A 26615-nucleotide genomic window follows, 5' to 3' on the forward strand; every position below is an offset into this window, starting at 1 on the left:
ATCAGTCAGCAGCCATCAGCACTGCGGCAAGACCCTCCACTGGCAATACGATTACAACTAGCTGAAGGCTCAGATGATGGTTAGTATTTGTTTTTTAGGAAAAAAGTATTTTTAATGAAGGTATGTACATTTTAAACATGTATAATGCTGTTGCACACTTAATAGTTTACAGTATAGTGTAAACATAACTTTTATATGCCCTGAGAAACAAAAAATTCTTCTCACTCACTTTATTGTGATATTCATTTTATTGTGGTGGTCTAGAACGGAGTCTGTGATATCTCTGAGGTATGCCTGTATTTCAAATATAATATAAACACATGAAAAAAGAGTATTTTAAATATTTACAAAGTACACTTTCAAATGTCTGGGAGAAATTCCTAAATCTCAAAATAAGCTTCAGTAGCATCTATCAACATCAATGCATGCTGCTGAGACTACGGAAAAGGACAACTGATTAAACCAATTCTGGATATTTCTTTATAAAATTTCCATTACTGAGCAAATCGCTTTCAACCCTAAAGATCCTAAGTGTTATCATCACATCTTTTCAGTTTCTTCATTAAGAAGGCAGCGACCTAAAACCTGCAACTATCATTTCTTTTACTCTATCCTTTTTATAGGCTTGGTCAGGTTTATTCGTGAGATGATGTCTTTGATCCCGTCAACAAACATTAGTCTTAAATGTCCACAAAGACAGGCATCTTGCCCTATAAAAATTCGATATTTTCAGCAATTACAATGTGCATTTACTAAGCCCCTTGAACACACATTTGTCTATGCAGATGAAAAACAGCACCTAAAGTCCTTCCAGAAACACCATGACTAAAAAGAGAAGACAAAGTAGAATTCCTCAGGCCAGAGAACACTGAAAAGAGGAAGGAAATGTATGGCAGTGAGCAAGTTTTCACTTTCCTAAGAACTATGACTTAAACAAATTTAATTAGTAATGCAAATCGTAGGCTTTAGCCATTCAGATCACATCCTTAAAGGAATACTTAAGCACCTCGTGCACATTTCTATGTGTCCACCTTGAGTATCTGTGTCTGAGATTCACAGGGCCAGGTATAAAAATATTAAAATTATTTTGTCATGATGTTCTCATCTTTGTTTTCATGATTACTCTCACTTCTCAGATGTCATATCTGCGCTCTGCGATGAACCTCAATTATGATATGACTTCCTTCTCCGGGACAGGAACTTTTTTCTTTATGTGATGTTCACATAAAGGAGGCACAGCTTGGTGGTACAATAGATGGAATTCCAGGCCTGGAGTCAAGAAAACTTATTTTCCTGAGTTCAAATCCGGCCTCAGAAACTTTACACGCTGTGGAACCCAGGGCAAGTCATTTCCCCCTGCGTGCCTCACTTTCTTCATCTGTAAAATGAGCTGGAGCCAAGAAAACCTTAAATGGGGTCACCGTTAGACACAACTGAAACCGAATGACAAACACAGAAAAGAGGCTGCCAATAAAACAACCCAGTGAATATAGTTTTCTGTTCTGGGCAGGCCCCAGCTAGAGTATTTATTGTGTTTACAGAGTTGTTTTAAATCTACCAAATAATATTCTTGAAGATTTCTGTCTTGATTCTTTGTCAAGATTTCTATTTATATGCCACAGATTTATATATTCTATCTGACCAAAGAATGCAGTAAGCTCCAGAAGAAAGCAGGTTTCCAAGGCACCAGGCAAGATTCCCATAGCCAGGGGATACCTTTTAACATGAGCCTCCTATTTATTAATTTGTTTACATAGATATCTGTTTGTGTTTGGTAACAATGTCTTGGCAGCTTCTATTTTCAAAAACAAACCAAAGAAAGAACCAAGACCTCCCATACTGGATACGTTACTTCTGTTTATACTGGAGAGAGCCAGCAATTTTATAGTGTAGAAAGCAAGCTGGCCTCGCTCACATGAGAAACGAGAATTGCGTTCAAGTCTGGCCTTTGACCCAGGCTGGCGATGTGACTCTGGGCATGACTGTAGTCGGCAACCCAATAAGACTTTTAAGTTTTAAAGAAATGAACAACTTAGCTTGAGTTGAGAAAATGTTATCATCGACCACAGGCCCGGCTCCCTCGTGTTATGTATTTTATTTTGAAGACTATTTGGAGTGAACTAATACTCTAAAAGAATTCTTATTCATATAATTTTGTTCTCTTTTATAGGTACCTAAACAGAAGGGCCTGGCATATATAGTGAAGCCTGATGGGCTGAAGGATATATTCCAGAAGTCTCTATAAATAGGAAAATCCGAAACCTGCTGTTCCATTTACAGAGGGTTGTTTTTTTTTTGGGTGGGGAAGGGAGTAGGGAGAGGAGATGCACATTCCTCTCTCTGTCTCTCTCTTCCTCTCCCTCCCTCCCTCCTTCTCTTCTCTCTCTGAGGAAGTGGGACAGCTTATATGGCGAACACTGAGGCTAGTCTAACTGGGTGTCTGGGTTGAATGTGGGAAGAATGAAACGTCTCCCAACGAATCCCCAAGGGGTAACTCAGGCATGGCACAACGTAGAGCATTGATTTCATTGACTAGTGACTAGGGTGAAGGCAAAATTAAAAGACCTTATTGGTCTCTAATATTCTGCCCTTTCCCCCACCTTGGGAAGAATTAAGCATCTGAGACATGCTCTCTTTGGGTTGTCCAACGTCCCTACAACCACCATTATAATACCAGCATTTTCCCTGCCTTCTTTATTCCAAAATTGCTCATCCTCCTTCCTACAGTAATAAAAAGAAAGTCCTGTCCAGATCTCTAGGTCAGGTTTGACCCATCTATTGAGCATAAACACCACCAAGGCGCAAAGGTCGTAACGCCTCGTCCTCAAATGTTAAAAGGCGACAGTGAGTTAATTCCTATCCATCGGCCCCGTCCACTTCTCTTGTGTCTCCTTCAGTGCTCAGTCTTCTGGCGTCACAACATCCGACAGTGTCCACCAGTCGACACAGCTAGAACCCTAACAGGCTCAATACAACAAAGCTGGAAGGACAAGAGTCTCCGTGGTCACTTTAGGCCGGAGAAATGAGCACCAGAGCAGGTAAAGTGGGCTATAAACAAGGAAGGGAAAAGACACCGAAATACTTCATCAAGCAACAGTCACGGGTGGCTGCAGGGAATCCCTGATGAGTTTTCTGGTACAGAATCCCTGTGTGTCCTATACAAAAGAGGATCAAGTTTTAAACAGTATCAGGGCCTACAAACCCAGGACAGGCAAGAGAAGCAAGAAAGGTAAGCATCAGCAGTCTATCCAACGCACAGGAATACCTCCAGGTCAGGATGGCAACCCCACAGGAGCTTAGATAAAAAGTCTGGACTGTTGAGTCGGAAGATGTAGGCTCAAGTAGCAGCTCCAACATTTCCCAGCTACCTAAACATGAAAATCTTTCAGACATCTTTCAGTCTTACTTTGCTCAGCTATAAAGTGAGAATAACAATAATTGCATTATCTAGTTCAACAAATTATTGTGAGCAATAAATCTTAAAATGCTCTATAAATCAATGATTGCTGCTATTATTACCAACAACAAAAATGGGCATTTTTAAGGCTATCCTACATTATCTCAATTGCATATTTTTTCTTCTTATGAATATATTTGCATACATATATGTAAGTATGCATACAAACATAGGCATACATTATAGGCTAAATCGAACAATAGCTAAAACATATAGGAAGAACAGATAGTAAATTGGTTCTCTATATAAGATGAACACCTTTGATATTATACTATCAACCCACTTTTTTGTTAGATGATGAAACTGAAGACCAACCAGAGAGCCAAAATGAGTTGTCGTAGGTTATATAGCTAATAGCAAAATAGCTACGTCCTACTAGGACCTAACAGTGAAAGGTCTTTTAATATCACCTAGGAGGTACATTTTCTGATTCCTAATTCAGTGTTTATTTTTTATTACCACATTAAGCCCAGATCCTTAGTAAGAAATTGTGGAAATTAAAAATATTTTTTTCAATGACTAAAATGACTGGTGTTTCTAATCAAAACAAATGATTTTAACTTTTAAAAAAGAAGTCTAAACTGAGCCAAACTTAATGAATTTAACAACATCCTTCCCCACTAAAGCCAGAGTTTAACTTGTTTATTACTTAATGTTTCTGCTTGTATATCGTTTCATATAAAATGTTATTTTAATAAAAAAGAATAAGGCATCTTGTTTAAGTTAAGCAAATCTAATATAGAGTACATAGGAAATGTGGGAAAGGGAGGACATTGCCATCCACCTTGTAACCTGGCTTTTTGCTCTTCAGTGTTAGAAGTGAAAAACCCTTCAATTTCAAAATAAATATGATACATACATACATACAATAACTCCAAAAATTATTTTTACTTGGATCTTGGGTGTTATATTTTAGGGTTTTATAAAAAACAAAGTCTCTACAGTTTGAAATAAATATAATTTAAGGAAAATACAATGTAAGATTCCAGTCCAAGTTTGGTCTGTTAATCAAACCAGTCCGTGGTGATTCCTGGTATGTGTTTTCCAAATATCCGGTCAGCAATATGTCATTCTGCTCTCTGCTGTATGTCTGGAATGGACAAACACTAGGCTTAAGATTCCTTCTTTTTCCAGCTAGGAATGCTGACTTCTGGCAGAATGGTTACCAACCATATGCCCTGGACCATACTACTTTCTTCTTAAATTCAGGAAGAAACCTCAACGCCAGAGTTGTAGCTAGGAAAACAAAAAACACAAAGTATATCATTGCATTTTGTGGAACTGTCTAAGTCAGTTTGCCTACAAAGAACCAGGAATAGACCCATCCTTTCCTCCTGTAGTCAGCTTTGTTTGAGTCCTGCTACAATCCCTACTAAGTCCTAGTCGTGTATAGAGTCAGAGTAAGGAGATACCTCAAGGGCAGGAAAAAAGTCAATAACAAAGCAGGAAGAGACTTAAAATCCAACTCCTTCATTTCACAAGGGAGGGAACTAAGCCTGAGAGAGGTTAACTGTCCTGCCCACAGGCTCACGGCTAAGAATGACCTTAGACAAGTTCTGAATTCAGGTCTTCTGAATTCTAGGGCCATGTAAAATGTGGGAAGAAATTTCTGCACTACGTAGGAGAGCTCCATCAAGTAGGCCATGTTTTTGATAGCTATCCCAGTGACCATCAGGCGGCCAGGGTGTGGAAAGGAAACCCTTTCCTCCCAGGGTAATGAACTTCCTGCTCGTCTGAGCCAGCCCATCAGTGTGGCTGGAACACTACAAACAGAGGTCCCAGGTTAAGAGCCCGAGGACATGACCCGGAACTAAGGGTTATGGGTCCGGGGCAGAGAGACTTTGATTGGTTCCTGAGATGTGATAGGGAAAGGAAGTGAGGGGGGGGGGGGGGGAAGAGGACTACAAAAAATGAAATTGTTCTTCTCTAGAGGTCTTTGGCTGGGTGTCTTCCTGTGATTCGGGATTGGTGGCTCAGGCGGAAGACACTCTCGTGGACTGGTATGATTAGGGTGGAAGGCTAGGAAATATTTTTCTATTTTCTTCCCTCCTTTCTCTTAGACAATATTCCTAATAAAATTAAATTGTTAAAAGCTACTATCATCTTCGTGACTTAAGGGTTAATTATTTTATAAATGATGACCACAACAATCTTTTTTTTTAAACTAATATTGTATTTCCAAATCAATTTCTAAATATTACATTTAGCATATTACATTTGGCATACTACTAATTTTCAATATTACAAGGGCCCCTGGCAATAAAAGCAATCTGTGAGGAAGGGGATTAATGTTATTGTGACCTGGTGAGACCCTTCCTAATCTGGTGGGAGGTTTTCTGCTGTTGAAATTGAGGACATTTCTTTGTGAGGGACTAAGAGAAGCAGAGAGCCACAAGCTCTCATGAAATGTCTCAAGACATTTCATCTTATTTTCACCACTCTTCGTAATGTTCTTATATCCTCAGTGACCTCAGAAAAGATATGCCTGGAACCATTAGCTAGGTGAAGTAGCAATGAGACACATATTAGCTATGTGACCCTGGAAAAGTCACTTAATCTGTTTGCCTCAGTTTCCTCAACTGCAAAATATGGATAATAACAGCATCCAACTCACAGGATTATTGTGGTGAGGAGCAGACGAAATAGTCATAAAGCACTTAGCACAAAGCCTGGCACATATGAGGAGTTTAATAAATATTTGCTGAATTTTCTTCCCTTTCCCCTTCTTCTAAGTGTTCATTCTAGTGGAATCTGGAATCTTAGGTCTCCCCCACTCAAATCTAATTCACTTTCATTTGACCATTCTTCAAAACCAAGAACTGCTATGAAGCACAATTTTGGTGACCACAAAGAATTGAATAAAAATACTATGAAATCATATTACAAAGTAATTAATGAGATACTATAATATGAATTAAAATGAAAAGCTATCACTTTAATTGAGTTGACCAGAGGAACCGATTTAGTTACATTACATTTTGTTTGTTCACATGCCCCCCAAAATATAACCTTTTATAACGATTAATAAATAATCTCTCAGAATTATAAATTAAATTTAAATAAATAGAAATTAAGAAAGCTGTTGTATCCTCTTAAGTTAACCTCTTAAAAGTTTTACTTTAGTCTTTGATTCCAAGGGCTTTAAGGTTCCCTCAGTAAAGAAGACTCTTTGAAATGTCTCTGGGAGAGTTGGCGAGCACTTATGAAATCAAAGATACAGCAGTAGCTGGACTCAACAATAGGTAAATCCAAGTAAATATGTACTTGCCTCAGTTTCCATGTATCTGGCTCATACCAGATGCTGACGATATTATCTACTGAGGCAATATCTGGTAGGAGTAAAACACTGTGGGCTAAGATTATAACCATTAAAGTAAAATTAAATTCTTCAATAAAAAGGAACAAATTCTAGTTCTCTAAGGACAGAAAAAAAGGTAAGACTCTTAGCCAGAGTATCATAGAATCTCAGCGGTGGAAGAGAGCTTTTCATTCAATGTTTACTTGAAGGATGAATCTCATTCCAAAAACCCACTGACAAGTTGTCTGCCTTGATACTTTCAATGTGGAGAAAGAACTCAGTTCCGTTTTTGGACAGCTGAAGGAAAGTCATACTCTGCTCCATTAACCAAGCAAAGGGCCACAGTGGGAGGCGACTAAGTGAATTTTTCCAGGATGAGTCTTCTGCAGCAAAAGCTTATAAATAATGGCGATTTTTATGTCATGGCGCTGGCACCGTAAGTTTGTCACTGATACGCCCTACAACATCAGCTACTGAAAAACTGTCCACGGACCAGATTAGGTTAGAATAGAAACAGCTATAACATGTTCAAAAGAAAGGCTCAACATACTTGTACATATATTGGTTGGATATACAGAGGTTTCTCCAATTAATAAAACAAACCACCCAATCAATGAACAAACACTTATTAAGCATCTACAATGTGCCAGGTATGGCTGCAAAGGCCTGGGGGGGAAAAGCAAAACCCAAGAGTTTCCGTGCACAACCCATGCTATTAAATAAGTAAATGCAAAAGTAGATCATAAGATACAGGGCCCTCTGTACCCACATTTCTGGTTTATAAAAAGCCACACACAAGATTGCCAAATCTGGTAATATGATTAAGTCCTAATTAGTATGAATGAATGTCACCCTCCCCTAAAGCGGTCACATTATTCAAATTTGCATCCCAGCATTTCCATGGGGCTGCTGCAAGCAATTACCCCATTTTGATATAATTTTAACTTCAAATACTGCACCTCTGAATATATTAGACTATTTCATGGGATGGACTATCAGACTAGCCAGCCCCTACAAATAGCTAAAAAGTAATATTAAAACATATAAAAGTATATTTACAGAGTGATTTATAATTTAATACATTTTGCTTTCCCAATGTCAATTCAATCTCTCTCTCAGAAAACAGAGTGACGAGACCTAAAATTCCCTATCCCGTTGATAGAGAAAGCATACAAAGCAATACCTTTTAAAAGATCTCTGGAACTTGATGAGAGTGCTTCTTGAGGACTTTCCATAATACTGAATAGCCAATCTATGAACTGGGGTAAAATGAGACACAATATTAGTAAAGAAATCTCTGTCATCAAAAACCAATTACTGGAGACTGTTTTTTGTTAAATGTAGGATAGGAGCCAAGATAGCTGAGTGGAGAAGCACTCCGCCACGCTCTCTCAACATTCCCCTCCAAACAACTTTAAAATAAACACTTCAAATTGGAATCTTGAGTGGCAGAAGCCAAGAGAAGGTCAGAGGGAGAAACTGTTGTACTCCAAGGCAACATAGGGGGTTGGAAAGAGAGATGTGGCACAGGAAGGCTGCCCTGGAGTCCAGATGGATGAAACGCTAGTGGTGGGACTAGGTGGTAGGAGCACCCAAGTCAGAGATGGTGAGGGGACATGGTAACTGGTCAGAAAGAGATGAAATGTGCTAATAACACGGGATGCAGAACCAGATTGTATTTAGCAACTCCACTGCCTATACCTATTTCTGTGTCACAGTTCAGAAAGGGGCACTTAAAAAAAAAAGTTTTCTTTATTTTATTCCAGCAACAAATCATAGAGAGGGGCACTTTTGCACAAGAGGAAATGGAAGTTCTAAGGAGTAGTATTTGATACAATCCCAAGGAATCAGGGGCCCTTCCTGGCCAAGTACCAGGATACAGAATAAAAATATGAATGGGACGAACTCATTCATGAAACAAGACCTGATAAAATGAATTAGAAATAAACAATAAATATTGTTTACAAAAAATACACAAAGCTAAGGGGCTGGAGTAAAATTTAGTAAGTTTCAGCTGAAGTCAAAAAAAGCAGGGATAGCAATCATGATCTCAGACAAAGTAAAAGCAAAAAGAGACCAATTAAAAAGGATAAATAGGGAAACTATATCTGGCTAAAAGGCACCATAGCATAGCATCCAAATTCTTCAAGGAAAAGTTAAGTGAATTATAGGAAGAAATATACAATCTATACTCACTTAGGGTTCTCTTTTCCCCTTTCAGAACTATATAAATCTAAACATAAGTAAATAAGAAAGTAAAAGAGAAGAATAGAATCTTAGAAAAGTTATATATAATAGTTTCTGGAGAAAACTGAAAGGGAATAGAAAGGAATATACATTTTTTTCTCAACTGTACATGGCACTTAAAAAAAACTGACCAGGTGTTAGGGGATAAAAAGCTCATAGATAAATGAAGAAAAGCAGACATATTAAATGCATCCTTTTCAGACCATAATACAATAAAAATTAAATAAATGGGCATGAAAGCATTGATTAAAAGGTAATTAGAAACTAAATAATTTAATCCTAAAGAATGAGTGGGTGAAAGAAGAAATCATAGAAATAATATCAGTAATGAAAATGACAACATTCCAAGACTTATGAGATGTAGCCAAAGCAGCACTTTGGGGAAAATTTATCTCTCTAACTTCTTACATCAGTAAAAGAGAGAAAGAACAGATCATTGAATTTAATGTACAACTGGAAAAATTAGAACAAATTTAACATCCCTAATTAAACACCAAATGAAAATCATGAAGATCAAAGGATTAATAAAATTAAAAATAAAAAACCCATTGAACTAATAAATGAAACTAGAAGTTGGTTTTAAGAAGAAAAATAATAATAAATCCATCTAATGGCTAATATGATCAAAAAAGAAAAAGAAAATCAAATCACTAATATTAAAAATGAAAAGGATGAATGAACTACCAATAAAGATGAAGTTAAAGCAATTATTAGGAGCTATTTTGCCCAACTGTATGCCAATAAATCTACCATGGTAAAACGAATGAATATTTAAAAAAATATAATGACTGAATGCTGTATATGATTGTGATGGAATACTATTGTGCTATAAGAAATGACAAGCAGGGTGATTAAAAAAAAAACCTAGGAAGATTTCTATGAACTAATGCAAAGTGAAGTTAGCAGAACCAGAGGAACATTGCATATAGTAACAGCAATATTGTAAAGATCAACTATGAAAGACTTAGCTACTCTGCCAAAACATTGAACCAGTTTCAAAGGACCCAGGATGAAAAATGCTACCCACTTCCAGAGAGAGAGAGAACTAAAGGACTCTGGATGCAAACTGACACATACTTTAGAAAACTTTATTTTTATTAAGCTTGTGTTTTCTTTTGCAACGTGGCCAATTGGGAAATATGTTTGCATCTCACGTGTATCATCAAAATCAAAATGCTTTCCTTCTCAAGGAGGTGGGAGAGATGGAATGAAAAGAAACAATTTGGAACTCAAAATGTCAAAAAATAACAATTAAAAATTTTCATGCAGCTAATTAGGAAATATGAAATGGAAGAAATAAAAACATTTTTTAAAACAGTAGGATGGCTTCTGAGTGATGTTTGGAATTAGTCTAGTAGTTCAGTTTTGAGTGGAATGAAATGATGTCCCTGAACTAAAGGGGGTGTAAAGATCAAGAGCCTTAGGGCTATAGTTATAAATTGCTTCCCCAGAACTATTGGGCGGCTTCACATCTCTATTAATAGTGTCAATTATTAGTGTCAATTCTTCTATTGGTACTCTAACACTTGCCATTTTTCACTTTTGGCATGTTTGTTAATATGATAGGAGTGAGGAAGAACCTCAGAGGTGATTAAATTTGCAATTTTTCTTATTGTTAATGGTTTGGAATTTTTTTAATGTGTTTAAGTATCGTCTGAATTGATTCTTTTGAAAACTGCTGTTTTATATAGATCATCATCTATATGTGGTTAGTTCTCATTCTTATGCATTTGTATGCATTCCCTATATACCATGGATTAGACATTTATTAGAGAATTTTGCTAGACTTTCTTTACTTGTTATCTTTTTCCTAAGTCAAATTGTACTCATATTTTTTTTTTTTGCCAAAGATTAACAATTTCATAAAATCAAAACTGTCCATGTTAATTACAGTAGCACACAAATTACTTGGGGCAAGCATTAATTTTGTTATAGTCCCATTTCATGACAGCCAAAGTCATGTGTGAATGCTTCTACAGTAAGCTGATTAAGAATGTTTAATGAAATCAGACTAAATTTGTTTCCTCACATTTAGTTAATTCTCTATAAGTTGAGTACTGGATTTTATGCAATAAATGCACGGCTTCTTGCTCTCTTTTGGTTAAGTTTTAAGTTCAATGGTTTCTAACAATGAACAATACTCTAGCAAAACGTGCAGAAGTTGTAGCTTCTAAAGAGTAAAACTCAAAAACTATTACAATCATTCTGAGGTTAGTTGGTGTGGGTGAACCAACTATTTCAAGGATCATTCAATTCCATAATGAAATAGAATAATTTTTACTAATGCAAAATGTGAAGTGTGATAGCAAACAAAAGTAAATAAATAAAACAAAGTCCAAAACAAAACTCAATGCCAAGAAATGACAAATGATTGCTATAAAACACCCCAACTAATTCTTTACAAACAAAATTGAGAGGGACCTGGCAGCTGGAGGAGCCGTTATTGTTCCTCTACAATGTGATACAGGTTTCTTAAGGTTGAAAGAACAATGAGAAGGCCAGAAAAAAAAAACTGCTACTAACCATTGCTCTGAAGAAAGAAATGCTCATGGGGAAGTCAATACAAAGACTATGGCACTAATGATTAGTATTTTATGTGGATATTTTATACTGATGACGTTCTCTCGTTCATTCAAAGCTATATACAAAAATTGTGTGAAAAAGTTCAGATAAAGCTGTATCATCTCAATATATTCATTCAGATTGTAAAACTTCTAGTTTCAAATACTTTGGGTTTTTATTTTTCTTGCTAGTGGGCCTGGAATTCTTGTTCACACTAAAGAAATGAAGAACTCTTATCTAATAAATATAACGATATACTGAGAATTGTTTCAGAATTGTAGAAATTTCCCAAATAAGGATGGCATACAGAATCTAGTCTAGAACCATGCCACAAGGTTAAATAATGTATCAAAGAAATGGAGATAAATGTGCTTCACTTGCCGAGGACATCAGATGATCCAAATACCAAATGAAAATAGGGAGCCAGGTGGTATGGTAGGTAAAGCATTGGGCCCAGAGTCAAGAAGACTTGAGTTCTAATCCAGTCTCACTTATTAGCTTTGTAACCTTAGGCAAATCATTGAACCTGTAATTGCTTCATTGCTCAACTGTAAAATGGCAACACCCCAGTTTTACTGTTGTAAGAAATAAAGGAGCTATTTGTAAAGGGTTTAGCAAGATGCTAATGACAAGTCAAGTTTTATAAAGAAATAAAAACTTGTCAGTTCACTGCCTAAGTCAATGTATTTAATATTTTACTGTCTCAATTAATTTGTAAATTATTAATTATCTTTACTTGATCAAGAACTATCTTCCTAAACACATATAAGAAAGAAGTATTTTCTTCTCCTTTAATTTTGTTTGCAATATGACCTTTTGTAATCTTCATATCTATTTAGAGTTTATATAGTATACCATAGGAGATGTTAAGTCTAACCAAAAAATTTCTGCCAATTTCCCAGATTTTCCAGTAGGGTTTCTCAAAAAAATGTCCTTCCTTTAATTGATGTCTTTGGACAATTAAATATCATATATTCTTCTCATCTAATCTTTTCCATACTAATTTTTCTTTCTATCTTCTTTTTTTTAAATGAATGCCAAAGAATTTTGAGAACTACTGCTTTGTGTTACAGTTTGAGATCTCTATACCACTAGACTCCATTCTGACGTTTTTCATTTTCTTTCCTTGAGATTCTTTGATCCTCCAAATGAATTTTGTTATAATTAACAGGCATATAATTTTTGACAATTTTGTTTCAACTAAATCTATAAATAATTTCAAGTAGTTTTGTCATTTTATGTTAGAACAGTATGATATTGAGCAAATATATTCTGTCCAATTATATTTATTTCTGTAGAGTGTTTTATAGGCATACTCATATATTTCTTATGTTCTCCAAAAGTTTCATATAATTTGCTCCATTTAGGCTTAAGGTTTTTTTTCTCCTATGGTGGTTAGCTGTTAGCATGTTGGGTTTCATTTCCTGAGATTGAAACATTTTTATTATCTATTCTTGTTCTTATAATTAATCTGAGAACTTTATATTTTTATAAATGTTCATTTACTTTCTTCAAAATCAGCTTTGTTGGGTGAAATAATCTAAAATAATTTTGTTTACTATCTCTTTATTATTGTGAAATCTTTTTATACTTTTGTTAATTTTATTTTTCTTCCTCTTAAAAATAAAATTCACTAAGATAATGGCTTGTACTTCCCCTCCACATCACCCTCCCACTGCAAAAAAGCAGCTTTTTTTGTTAATTACAAGATTTGTTTTTTTATTTAATCTTCTTAATTTTTAGAACTTCTATTTTTGTTTTTGAATATTTTTGTTTGATGTTTTTCTAATTAATTTCAGAGTAAATTCATTGATCTGATTTTCTTCTTTCTTGATAAACGTGTTTAGAATTATAAATTTCCTCTGAATGAGTATTTTGGCTTTATCCAAAATTTTTTTGCTTATTATCTCACCTTCAATAGCTTTGATACAATTACCTACTTTTTTCTGATTCACTCTTTTATCCATAGTTGTTAAAACTATATTTACTAGTCTTGATTTATGTTTAAATCCTTTCTTCAAATATCCTTCATTGATTATAATTTTTATTGCGCTGTTATCAATAAGCATGTTTAATAGTTTTGCTTTTCTGCATTTATTTATATATTTTTATGATTGGTTTTTGTTAAAAGTATCATGCAAGGCTGGAAAATACTTCTTTTTACTCTTATTCAGAAACTGATAGATGAGAACCATCTTATTTAATTTTTTTTTAAATTCCTATTCAGGTTCTTATTTTCTCGATCACTTACTTTTTATGGCTAGATTTAGATCTAAAAGAGGACAGAAGTCCCTAAACTATGCATATTTGTTATAAGGAATTTGTGTTTCTATAAGGTAGGGGGAAGAAAGGGAGAAAATAAATATTTGTTGAATGGGGAAAATTTTTCTTTAAAAAAGAATGCAAGTTAATGGAAAGCAGGGACCATTTTTGCCTTCCTTTGTACCTTTAGTAATTAGCCCAAAGTAAGTGCTTCACATGTATTTGTTGGTTGATTGGTTCTCATAGTTCTAGGCAATTGCATGACTTCTTAAAATATTTTATTTAAGTTTTTAGCTTTGTCATGATTTTCAGGTAATTGGCCAATTCTTAAATTATCTTTCCTTAATCTGTGGTCTAGACTTGTTTTTGATAGTAGGTATATTAGGTTCTTTGTTCAAATATTTCTTGTCTCACAGAATCACTGTGTTGGCTTCTACCTTCTATTTTTTCCGAGTCTACTACTTGAGAAAGATTTTCTACTTTCTGTTCTCATTTCCTCCCTTTCCTCCCCCCTCAAGCGCCCTCGCTCCCTCTCTAACCTCTTGCTTTATTTCTTTCATACGTTCTTCAGATGCTCTACTTCCTCTGGAGATATTTTTTTATTCTGGGTTTACCTCATTGGTTTCTATAAATCTGTAGTATTTCATTCTCTTGTTGCTGCTCCATCATTTCCGTCCTGTCTGACTCTTCATGACTCAATCGGAGGTTTTCTTGACAAAGATACTGGAGTAGTTTGCCATTTCTTTCTTCATCGCATTTACACATGAAGAAACTGAGGCAAACAGGGTAAATGGACTTGTCCAGGGACAAAGAGCTAGGGTCAGAGGCTTGATCTGAATTCAGAGAGATGAGTCTTCTTGATTCCAGGACCCTCACTCTGTCTATTGTACCATGTAGTTGCTCCTGGGTATATGGATATTCAAGGAGGACAACAACTTGTGATGCAAAGGCTTACTGAGCCCTTTGCAAGGCTACTCATCCACCTCTGGTGTCCATCTGGCACTCAGTTCTCACATCAGCCTTCAAGAAACTATGGCATTGGGAGCAGCTGGGTGGCTCAGTGGATTGAGAGCCAGCCCTAGAGATAGGAGGTCCTGGGTTCAAATCTGACCTCAGATACTTCCCATCTGTGTGCCCCTGGGAAAATCACTTGACCCCCATTGCCCAGCCCTTACCACTCTTTTGCCTTGGAGCCAATACACACTATTGATTCTAAGATGAAAGGTGAGGGTTTAAAAAAAAATAAAATTTAAAAAAGAAACCACGGCATGCACAGTAGCTGCACCCCGGGAAGCCGTTTGGGGAGATGAACTAAACTGGTTGAGGGTAACTGATGCACCACACACTTATTGGTGACTGAAGTGGGTGTCTACTCCAAACATGCAAAGACTTCCCCAGGGGGAATGGCAAATGAAAACTATTTGTTCTGATGGTCCCCAAAGCACCAAAAGCAGGCACTGGGGAGCCCTTAGAGCTTGGTTATTCATCAAGATGCCAATATCATCTGTGGCATTCTGGCCCTTCACCAGTCATCCTGACTTTTGCCTTGCCATTGGATTTCGAGAACTCTGGGAGAGAGAGTGAGGCGCCTAACTTTGTGCAATTCTGCCTCCCTTAAATCCAGTTCAGGCACAAATCAAGACATCATCCGAAGTCATTAGTGCTTTGAAAACAAAGGACAAACAAGCACTTCATTGTTGCATTCCTTGGTCTTTTACTATTTATGTATGTTCCTAGCCTCAGTTCCTGTGGCTCTGCCCCTTTTCTTGCCTTTGCATGGGTTTCCAAGCTTTGGTTTTGTCCCTTTAGCATCTCAGATGTCACGATCACTTTCCTCCCGTGACTCTGGAGGGTTAGAGGGATCCTAGTTCTCCTCCTTCTTCTCTTACACCGTTCTGGCCATTGTGACAGAGGCTGGCACTAGAGGAACGTGCCAGGCTGAAGAGTATGTGAAATTGATCACCTCAACGGGGGAGGGGCCCCAGGAGTGAAAATTTAAGACAAGATATAGGAAGTACATTCACATGCACATTGGAATAAATATGTATCCACCACGACATATCTAGAACACGAACAAATTTCACATTGACATTAGGGGCTGTGCCGTAAATAAGGACAACCCATAAATTGTATATCTCTAAATAAATCTCTACTACCAGAGGATATATATGTATTTAAAAACATGTGACATTAATAATGATCTACTCCAGTAATATGAATAGATAGGAGAGTTAAAATACTAATTGTTAATAGACAGGGACAGAGTAGTTTAGAGTGGAAAAGGAAATATTGTAACTAGAGAGGTAACATAGGGACAGAATAAATCAGATTTCATTTAGATACAATTTTATATCTATATCTATAAATGTTATGAATTGTTACATTGGAATTAGCATTACATAGGGCATAGTGTAGTTCAATTTTACTTAAGATTTAAATTTTATATTGATTGCAATAGGAATGACTTTTGTGTTAAGAAATTATTATATTGTAAAAATTCTGTTGGCATGAAATCCTAACTCTCTTCCCACAACTCAGTCTTAGGCATAAGATAGGAACTTAAATTAGCAAATAGACAAATTAGGATAAGATTTATTATGGGGGTGGGGGGGTTAGTTGGGAACAGTAAGTAACATAGCTAGATTAGAACAGGCATAGAAGTTAAGTGACTGGCGTGGGCCAGGGTGGCACCATGCGAACAACAGGAAATGGAGGATTTGTGACAGAAGCTGGCACTAGAGGAAAGTGCCAGGCTGAAGAGTATGTGAAATTGATCACCTTGATGGGGGAGGGGCCCCAGGAGTGAAAATTCTGGAGGAGGAGAAGACTCTGGCTAGAGAGCAGTGAGGGTCTCTGGGTCTTGAGAAGCCAAAGAGAGAAGATGGGAAAAGACTTTCTTCTGAGGGTTACCCATTTTTCCTGCTGGTGACTGGAAATCTTTCCCCCCAACACTTCCCAATTGAAGGGACTTCATGAAGAGAAACCTGAGCAGACTTTACCTCAGCTTCTGTTGCCCAGGGGAGTCAACCTTTCTCTCAGGGAACTCAGCCTGAGTTCCCCCCCCAAACTCCAGGAGGGAGGGGAAAGGGTTTAGAGACAGGGACCCCTTTCCCCACTTTCCTTTTTCCATTCTTCCCTACCCATTATTCCTTTTGTATTACTGGATTGAGTTAACATTAAAAGTTATCTGTTCCCCAAGCTGAGTGTGAGTGAACAGACCAAGGGGAGACCTTTTGGTCTTGAGTAGTGGAGGGGGGACAAGAGTGAATTGGGGAGAGCAGCTTTAACTAAGGAGGGAAGGCAGAAGGGGGGAAATCTTCAAACCCCCTCTCCTCTCTCTGAGCCAACCCATTATATCTGCTATCTCCCCTGAACCTCACTTTGACAGGGGGTTCTCCTCTCTTTCCCCCTCTTCATACCAAAAGTCCAAGCTTCCCTTGGGGTACAAAACTTCCCTCCTTTTATCTTTTTTTAAGACACCATGGAAAAAGGTCTTGCTCCCTGCCTAAATTCCTGAATTCTGCCTGACTCTCACTGGCCTCATTTCCCATCTGGCTGTACAACTTTGGGATTTCTCTTACTTCTCCATCATGCTCCAGGAACCTGAAAAAACTGCAAGATCTTGGCATTCATGCCTTGTCTATATATACCCTCTATCTCTGGGATTGGAGAGTGGCACCATACATTCCAAAGTTTCCATTTAAAGAGGAAGCTCAGAACACATATCTCTTTTCATTTCCCTCTTGGTTGCACTACTTTTGGGACTTCTTTGACTTTTCCATCATACCCGTCCCCCTCACACCACCCTCCCACTTTATTTTTCCAACTTCCTTTGGTGTCTTCATCTTCCCACATTAGACTATAAGCTCCCTGAGAGGCAGAGACTTTCTTTTTTCATATCTGAATTTCTAGATTTTGGCACAGTGCTCAGCAAATAGTAGGCATTTAGCAAATATTTATTGACTATTGACTTGCCCCTATCTCTATATCTTTCTCCTTTTAAAACACCTTGTAGGGCTTTGTCCCTTGCTGTGACCCTGACTGGATACTAGAAATGATAGTGGTTTTTATCCCTTCTAGAGGGTTCCACTAACAAGACCATTAGAAGGTGAGCTGCTGGACAGCAGGTAATACTGTCTGCTTCTCTTTGTATCTCCAGGGCTCATGTTAAGCATTTAATAAATGCTCACTGACTCGCCTGCGAGCTGCCTTTGTCCCCTGCTCTGGCTCCTCTAGGCTGTGTGTTCAGGCTTCTGTCACATTCCCAATCACAGCACCAACAAGCTTCTGGCTGTCTTCTTGTACAGTCCGGACAGACATGGACCCCACTTTCTGGTATTTCGTTTTGGTCTTAATGATCACTGCTTCATCTGGTCTTCTTTGCTGTAGACTCTCTTGGGGGAAGTTGGTCTCAACTGTAACATTTCATGTCAACATCCTTGCCAGCCTCTTCTAGGCATCATTTTAGTTCTATAAGATTTCAAGATTGTGTGAGAGAGAGTGTGTGTATGTGTGTGTGTGTGTGTGTGTGTGTGTGTGTGTGTGTGTGTGTGAGAGAGAGAGAGAGAGACAGAGAAAGAGAGAGAGAGAGAGACAGAGACAAGACATTAAAGAGAAAGAGAGAGAAGACATTAAAGAGAGAGAGACAGAGAGACAGAGAGAAGACATTAAAGAGAGAGAGAGAGAGAAGATATTAAAGAGAGAGAGAGACAGAGAGAGAAGATATTAAAGAGAGAGAGAGAGAGAGAGAGAGAGAAAGAGAGAGAGAAAGAGAAAGAGAGAGAGAGCGCCTTTAATACCACACAAGATAGATGCTGCCTTTTTTCCAAAAATATGTTTTCTATTATCCCGTTTACCCTAGATCACAGAGGCTCTACATTTTCCTGGCAATGGGGGAAGGTTACATAGTATAGCCTGTGCTTTGATCCAAGTTTTACTTAGGACACCACAGCGCTACTCCCCAGCAGTGACTGCTGAGGAGAAAAAAAGGCTGCCAGACTTGATGAGGAGATGACTTTCAGCTTTACCTTTTGTGTTTGCTCCTTCCATGGTTCTTTGCTTAGCAGAAGCAGCATGCTGCTGGGAAGGAGGGTGAGAGTCTCCTGCAAGGTGACCTTGTTGTTTGGACTCTGGCCAAGATAACCAGGAGAGGACCCAGCTACGCCTCCTTCGTGGTGCCATGGCAACCAGCTGGCACTGAGTCCAAGCAGGAGAGGGGCATCGTGGTCACCCCATGCAACCACAGAAGCTGCAAAAAGCAGCAACAGAAAGTTGATAGCCTAAACAGGAAACAGGCACAAATGGGTCAAGTTGTTTTAGCAACTTCAAGACAGAGGCACACATACATACCCACCCACAATGTATAACTCAAGGCTTTCCTTCAAAAGCTACATAAAGAGGGCCTGAATTATAAAGGAAAAGGAATTTCTAAGGCTCAGGGTGGACAAACTCTGTTTTAAAGATGGTTTAGGGGTTCGCTTCCTTTTCTGAGTAAAGAAAGACCTGGGCATCTCAATGAAACACTGCTAAACTGGAGGCTACAGAAAAGTTAGTGATTCATTTTATGAGTGAGATACTTTAGGAAAAAATTACATTGACTGAAAGGCAAAGTAAGAAATAAAACTTGCCCTTTTTTTCAAAGTAAAGCTATTTTAATTAAGAAAAATAAAAATGAGCTATATCTGAAAAAAGAAAAAGTAAAACATTTTAATCTCTAGAAAATACCTAATATCATTTATGGAAACTTAGAACACAGATAGAGAGCTCTCCAGGAAATCCGGGCACTGGTTCAAAAAATATCCGAGGGCACACAGTCTTTATCCACTCAACCAATATGATATTGGAAAACTTTAACAACAGTAAAACAAATTATTAAAACCCATAAAAGACAGCAGTCAGAGGAATGACAAGAAGTGGCGAGGAGTCACTTGCATTTTATTTGGGAAAAGGAGAACACAGATGCAAACGTGTTTCTTCTATTGTTCGTCCATTAAAAAAAAACAATAAAGGGTAAATCTGAAATGCCCCAGCACCGACCACCTAAGCCATTTTCAGGTGCACAGACAGAGACTTTAGGCTGGGCCTCTCATCACTTTTGTCACTTTAAGTACAGCAGTCCTACTGGAGGCCCAGAAGTCTGCTTCATTTAAAAGAGTTTCAAAAGGCAGCTCTGGATAATTTAAATAGCACAGTGAGAACACCCACTTTCTTCTGGCAGCAGTGTGATGGCACTATTGTTTTTCAAAAATAAAAGGCAGGAGGAAAATAAAAGCAACAAGGCATTACACATTCTCTCTCTGGAGCACAAATACAAGCCCTAAATTTTAAGGAAGCAACAAATTACTTCTATAGATTGTACCTCTTCAAGAGCCACATTCTCAACAGATGTTGACTTGTAAGCAACATTTCTAATGTAACCCATCAGTTCCAACAGCCATTCCATTCTCTTCAGCACTCCTGAAAAGACAAGGACATTTTCTGACTAGGAATATGGGTAACAGTTTTCCTTTGAAATGCAAAATAGAGCAGTAATAACCATGGAAACCAAAGAGGAACACCTGGTGAGGACTCCATCAAACAATCCCAAGTTCTCACTGTAATAGTGTTGACCTGTGACGGAACAAAAGATATTGCTCTGACACTGTGAACATCAGGGTTTTGTTTTTAATGGTCGAGGAAGACGGTTGGCTTGGCTTCTGTTAACTAATTTATTCTTTAAATCTACTGCTACTAATACTACACTAGAGTGGAAATGAAGTAACTGACATTTCTTCCTCAGTGTTAAAAAAAAAATCAAAGGACTCTTTGAGTGGCAGTAAAACTTTTGACTCTTGAGGTCAAAAACTCTTTTTTTTTGCTGGGGTTAAAAATGATCAATTCATTCGTTTTAGCAAACAAACAAAAACAAACAGCTACTGCAGGGGAAATGAATAACGAAAACACCAGCATGAAGTCGGTTGTGTGTCCCCCCCTCTTTTTTTTAAAGTAATGGCTTGGAGAGAACAAAGACTTCTCAGCCCCAGCCAGATTTTCCAAGAACAAGTCATTCTAAATCTTTTGATGAGTTGTTCATTCGCTTTCTTGTATGTTATAAAGAATGTCTATAGAGACAACATGGTTGAGTAGATAGTGCTGGAGTTTTTAAGGCCTGCCCATGACACTGATTAGTTAGATGATCTTGCCCAAGTCACTTAACCTCAATGTTCCCAAGACAATTCCCTTGGGAATTATTTAATAGATAGGTAGCATCTGCATAGGTGCAGAGTTCCATCACGGGAAATTTCCCACACTGAATAAATTACTCATCCCTCACATTCTGATGTGAGAGATATCTATTATGTTTGGTTAATAAATGTCTTTTTAAAAATTATGCATTTTTTGTAACCCTCACCTTCCGTCTTGGAATCAATACTATGTATTGGTTCTGTAAAAATGGACTTGAATCCAGGACTTCAATACCCAGAAATCCTTGCTCCACTTCCCCAAAATGCCTTGTAATCTCACCTGGGCCAAGAGCAAGATGGAGTATTTAACCTGGTTGTGAATAGGCTCTTCCCCCTTTTTTTTCTACTTCTGATTCAGAGCACACACAGCTCTCCACCTAGCAGGCAAGATGTGAGTGATCATGAATAGGCTGTCTGGGCCTAGACACGTGCTTTTCTTACCTGTATTTTTCTTAAATTCTAAACCTTTAATAAACCTCTAAAAATGTAATACTCCTTGCAGAGAGAAACTAATTTCTACCTGCCTCAGCTTCCCCTAAATTTTAATCTTTACAGTACCAAGGCAGAAGAGTGGTATGGGCTAGGCAATGGAGGTTAAGTGACTTGCCAGGGTCACACAGCTGGAAAGTGTCTGAGGCCAAATTTGAACCCAGGACCTCCCGTCTCTAGGCCTGGCTCTCAATCCACTGAGCCACCCAGTTACCCCCCAATAAATGTCTTTTTAAAGTTATATATAGGTATATATAGATATAGGTTCTTTGGGTAAGCATTAAGGAAGAGGTAGCTGTCGAATCCACAAAAGGAATGCTATCAGCTCCGATGTCATTGTGGAATGGCATACAGCTGGCAGCTTAAGACTTATAATAGTGTCTGCTGATTCTTACCCCATACATCCAGAGACATTTGCAGCAGTAGGGAAATGGGGCAACAAAGGTGTACATATAACCTGTTTAGTACCATGAGATTTAGGCTGACATTCAAGATCACTGCTTATTTGCCCAAGCCATTCTGGATGCCAATGCTAAGCTAGGTCTAGGAAGGAAGCCTAGAAAGTCTAAGAAGCCCATGAAGCTTGTTTGTAAAAGTCTTTTGGTAATGACTTCAAGGTCATTGCCTTTCGTGATAGGATTCTTTGTATTTTTCTTGATGCACTTAAAAAAGTTCATCTGAGCAGGGGTCTGTGGGAGTCACCGTAATGCCAAAAGGATCCAATGCTCAAAAAGGGTTCAATGAATTCTTCTCCAGAAGTCATCAAAAGATGGCAAAGAAGGTGGAAGAACTTCTTGCATTAGGCAAGCAGCATTTGGCCCAAATCTTATGCATATTTAGTATTTTAGCAGGTACATCCCATTTTATGAGTCAATCATATGGCAGTCTGATTCTATACTAAACACTTCAATAGAAGCCTTTGATGAGACTGTTTGATTTGGAGGGAGGGAGGGAGGGAGGGAGGGAGGGTGGAAAGAAGGAAGGAGGGAAGGAGGGAAGGAGGGAAGGAGGGAAGGAGGAAAGGAGGAAAGGAGGAAAGGAGGAAAGGAGGAAAGGAGGAAAGGAGGAAAGGAGGAAAGGAGGAAAGGAGGAAAGGAGGAAAGGAGGAAAGGAGGAAAGGAGGAAAGGAGGAAAGGAGGAAAGGAGGAAAGGAGGAAAGGAGGAAAGGAGGAAAGGAGGAAAGGAGGAAAGGAAGAAAGAAAGAAAGAAAGAAAGAAAGAAAGAAAGAAAGAAAGAAAGAAAGAAAGAAAGAAAGAAAGAAAGAAAGAAAGAAAGAAAGAAAGAAAGAAAGAAAGAAAGAAAGAAAGAAAGAAAGAAAGAAAGAAAGAAAGAAAGAAAGAAAGAAAGAAAGAAAGAAAGAAAGAAAGAGAAAATCCCCAATGGTGGAAGATAACAACGGAAATTATAGAAGATTGGCAGATACGTATGCATTACTTGATCAGAAAGGTGAGGAAAATGCCTCTCTCCAAAGTGAGGGGGATCTAAGAGTCTTAGATTCCAGAGCCTGGAGACTTGGCAGTTCTGTCACTTCCTATCTGTGTAACTTGGGACAAATCAATTAGCCTCTCTGAGTTTCCTCTTCAGTTAAATAAGGAAAATAATACCTGGACAAGCTACATTCACAGAGTTGTTGTAAGAATCATCTGAACCTCACATAAGAGCTATAAAGTACATGGTAAACAATAAAACAAATCTGCACATTCATCAACAATGGCTAATACCAGAGAGCATTTACAATATTAGAAAAGTGCTTTGCATGTTATCTCTTGTGATCCTCGCCATAGCCCTGGGAGATGGATGGTTTTACTATTCTTTTGGTGGTTATTGTTTGGTCATTTTTCAGGCATGTCTGACTCTTTGTGACCCATTGGGGTTTTACTGCCAAAGAGAGTAGAGTGGTTTGCCATTCCCTTCTCCAGTTCTTTTGACAGATGAGAAAACTGAGGCAAACAGGGTTTTGTGACATGCCCAGAGTCACAACAGTAACTATCTAAGGCCAGATCTGAATTCAGAAAGATGAGTCTTCCTGACTCCAAGCAAGTGCTCTACTCACGGAGCCACCCAGCTACCCTCATTTCCATTCTACAAATGAGGAAATTGAAGCTGAAAGAGCTTCAGTGAATTGCTCAGGATCATAGAGCTAAAAAGAACCTGAGGCAGGATTTGAAGTCAGGTTTTCTTTCAAGTCTAATAGTCTTCACTGTGCCATCTAGCTACCTCAATATTTGTATTATCATAGGATAAACTAGAACTTTCCTGGGCCTGTAGAGCACAGCATAATCAGAAATTGAAAGCTCTTCATACTAATAATACTTTCCATTTCTAGAATTTAGAAAACAATGGATGCCTCAAAAAAAGACTATAACCATAGATCCAGACATGGAAGAGATCCTGAGTTTACTTACACTAAATCTCATTTTACAGAATAAGAAACTGAGGATAAAAGAGGTTAAATAAGTTGCCCAGGGCCACACAACCAATCAGTACCCGAGGACCTGAGCCTAGGACTTCCTCCCTCCAAGTCCAGCACTCCAACCACTGTATCATACGGCTTCTCCCGTGAATTTCTCCATAAGCTGGGATTGCACCCATTTTCATCTCCGATCCCCATGTTTTGTACAGTGATTACAAATAAAAATGTACGTTCCTATGGTGCTAGAAGATGGACAAAACAGGACCCTGGGAAGTAGGTGATACAAGCAATAACCCTCTCATTTTATTTCTTAAGAAACTGAGGCTAAATGAGGTTGGTGAGTTCCTTATTTATTGTCACGTAATTACGGGCATGTTACAATTATCACAGGAACCCAGGTCTCCTGACTAAATTCAGTGCTCTTTCTGTTCCACTAGTTACTAGTTAATTTTTGTTCAAATGAAGTGAAAATAACTGTCTCTTTCTACCTGATGCATCTCACTAATTTATCTAATCAGTAGTACTAATCTGTCTTCCATTCCTGGAATGCTCTCTCTTCTTGTCTCTGGCTTTCTTCACGTGGCAGCTCAAATCCCACTTTCTGCAGGTCTTTTTTTACTCTCAATTCGCAATGCTGGTGCCTTCCCTTACATTTCTTCCAATTTATCCTGTATATCTCTTACATGAACAGGGTTGTTTATGAGATGTTTCCCCCTTTTCCATGTGAATTCCTTGAGGGTGGGGACTGTTTTGGACTCTATTTGTATCCTCAGCATTCACGCAGGGACTCCCAGAGTAACCACTTAATAATGCTGATAGACTCGACTTAAGATAAAGAAATAGAATCTGTGGGCCATCGAAAAGCTCTCAAAACCCTCCGGTGTTCTGAGAAATTTGAACCTTGTCTCTGAAGGACTCTGTATTCCAAATTTAAAGCAGATGATGGGGGTTCCATCACCCACCCTCTCCCTTTAAAAACAAATAAACTTACTTTTGCATCAATGTGCTCTCACCTGTGTTTGCATGGCTTATAATTCGGGCATGATATAAACCATGTAACATCATCCAAGCAACTGTTTCTCTGTCTTGACATCGAACTGCAACCTCAATAACATCATTCCAGTGCATCAGAGGAAATCGACCTTGAGAGACTAAATATACTTTCACAAAGGCAGCCTTCTTTATGTTGTTCTGAAAATGGCAAATCATTTAGTTAGCATTAATTTAATCTGTCTCTGTGTTTGCTGTGCCCCTAAGGGCTAGGCTAAAAGCAGAGAGGCTGACTGAAGGTGGCCACCACTCCAAAGGCTAAGACAGTTTATTCCTGGCAGGAGGCTGCATTGCCTGTTTCTGAATTCTATTAAAATTGTCCATTAGAGATGGCGGGTCTTGATGGTAGGCACTATCTTTCTTCAAAGATATTATAAATGTGTTCAGAGGTTAATTAGTGAGAACATTTGATAAATACATCCCAGAAATAATGGGCTCTGGTGTTCCCAGTGCATGACAGGACAACAGGCTCTCAGAGTGACACAATAACTCTTTTGGGCCATTTATTCCACTGTAGTGGTCATGTGCTAATAGTACTCACGGGACCCAAATGGGTAACATGCCAACCATAAGCTTTTTACTGCCAGGAATTGCTCTAGACACCACACCTCCAACAAAATGGCAAGGCTGTGAAAGACAAGGGCTACATCCTCCTATTTCTTTTGTGTCCTTGCAAAGTGCTCATCTCAACTTCTATAATATCCCACAATTGGGAAATGGCAGAATAAACCATGGTTTATTAGTCTAATAGAATATTATTACAACATAAGTATAGTTCTCCCTGAAGAGCCTTTGGAAACACAAAAAGCCTCATATAAAAGGTCGCAGAACAAAGAATACAGTCTTAGAATGTATACATTGACTACAATTGTATAAAAAAAATAATAGTAGCAGCAACAAAATCCAAAAGCAGAAATGGAGACAAGTAAACAAAATGTTGCTGTTATTTTTGTTAAAAAGCTTATTTTGTTAAAAGTTTATATAGTATGTTTAATAAATTATGAAAGTTGAGAATTTATTTATATTTATTTATTATTTGTAATTTTCTTTTAATTGAACTATTCTTTCTTGTTAAGTTGATGATAGAATTATTTTTAAAACAACATCAAATACCCAATGTTCATTTTTGCACATTGATGTCTCTAAAATGCTTGAGGTGTTTAAAAAACCTGAGAACAATTAGGCTAATGAATTTAGAATCCATTTTGAAATTAGTCACTTGCAGGCTAAAAGCAAAAGTGCTTCAGCCCCCCCCCCCCAAAGCCACTACTGCATTCTAATTTGAATCTTCAACCCAGAAAAAAAGGAAGCTTTCATAGAAGATTCTGATATCATTACCTTAGTAATATGGGTAATACGATCAATCTCAGCATCTGTCATTTCTGAAAGGCATTTTGCTGCATTGATATACAGGTCGACATCACTTCTCTGGCAAAGAAAAATTCCAAGCATATAAAAATGCATTTAGACACCAGGAAAACAAGCCTATTTCGAATCCTTTTAAAGAAGAGAAAGAACACCATCTTTTTGGTATTCTTTTGTCCTTATGAAGAGATCTGATAAGATTTTCTACATTAATCAAACACAAGAAAATTGACAATACTCTTTCTTTTA

The 26615-nt window shown here is 37.9% G+C and overlaps 1 protein-coding gene across 1 annotated transcript in view; it reads right to left on the minus strand.

Moving 5' to 3' along the window:
- Nucleotides 1-229: 229 nt before the first annotated feature.
- Nucleotides 230-26615, minus strand: part of FOCAD (focadhesin) — a 384441-nt gene continuing 358055 nt past the window's right edge. Inside the window, 6 exon segments of the mRNA XM_007498068.3 lie at nucleotides 230-4693; nucleotides 7939-8014; nucleotides 18854-19105; nucleotides 20185-20282; nucleotides 24965-25142; nucleotides 26340-26429. Coding sequence (XP_007498130.2) covers nucleotides 4620-4693; nucleotides 7939-8014; nucleotides 18854-19105; nucleotides 20185-20282; nucleotides 24965-25142; nucleotides 26340-26429 — 768 coding nt within the window. The 3' untranslated portion in view covers nucleotides 230-4619.

Source organism: Monodelphis domestica, chromosome 7, assembly GCF_027887165.1.
Source record: "Monodelphis domestica isolate mMonDom1 chromosome 7, mMonDom1.pri, whole genome shotgun sequence".
Lineage (NCBI taxonomy): Eukaryota > Metazoa > Chordata > Mammalia > Didelphimorphia > Didelphidae > Monodelphis > Monodelphis domestica.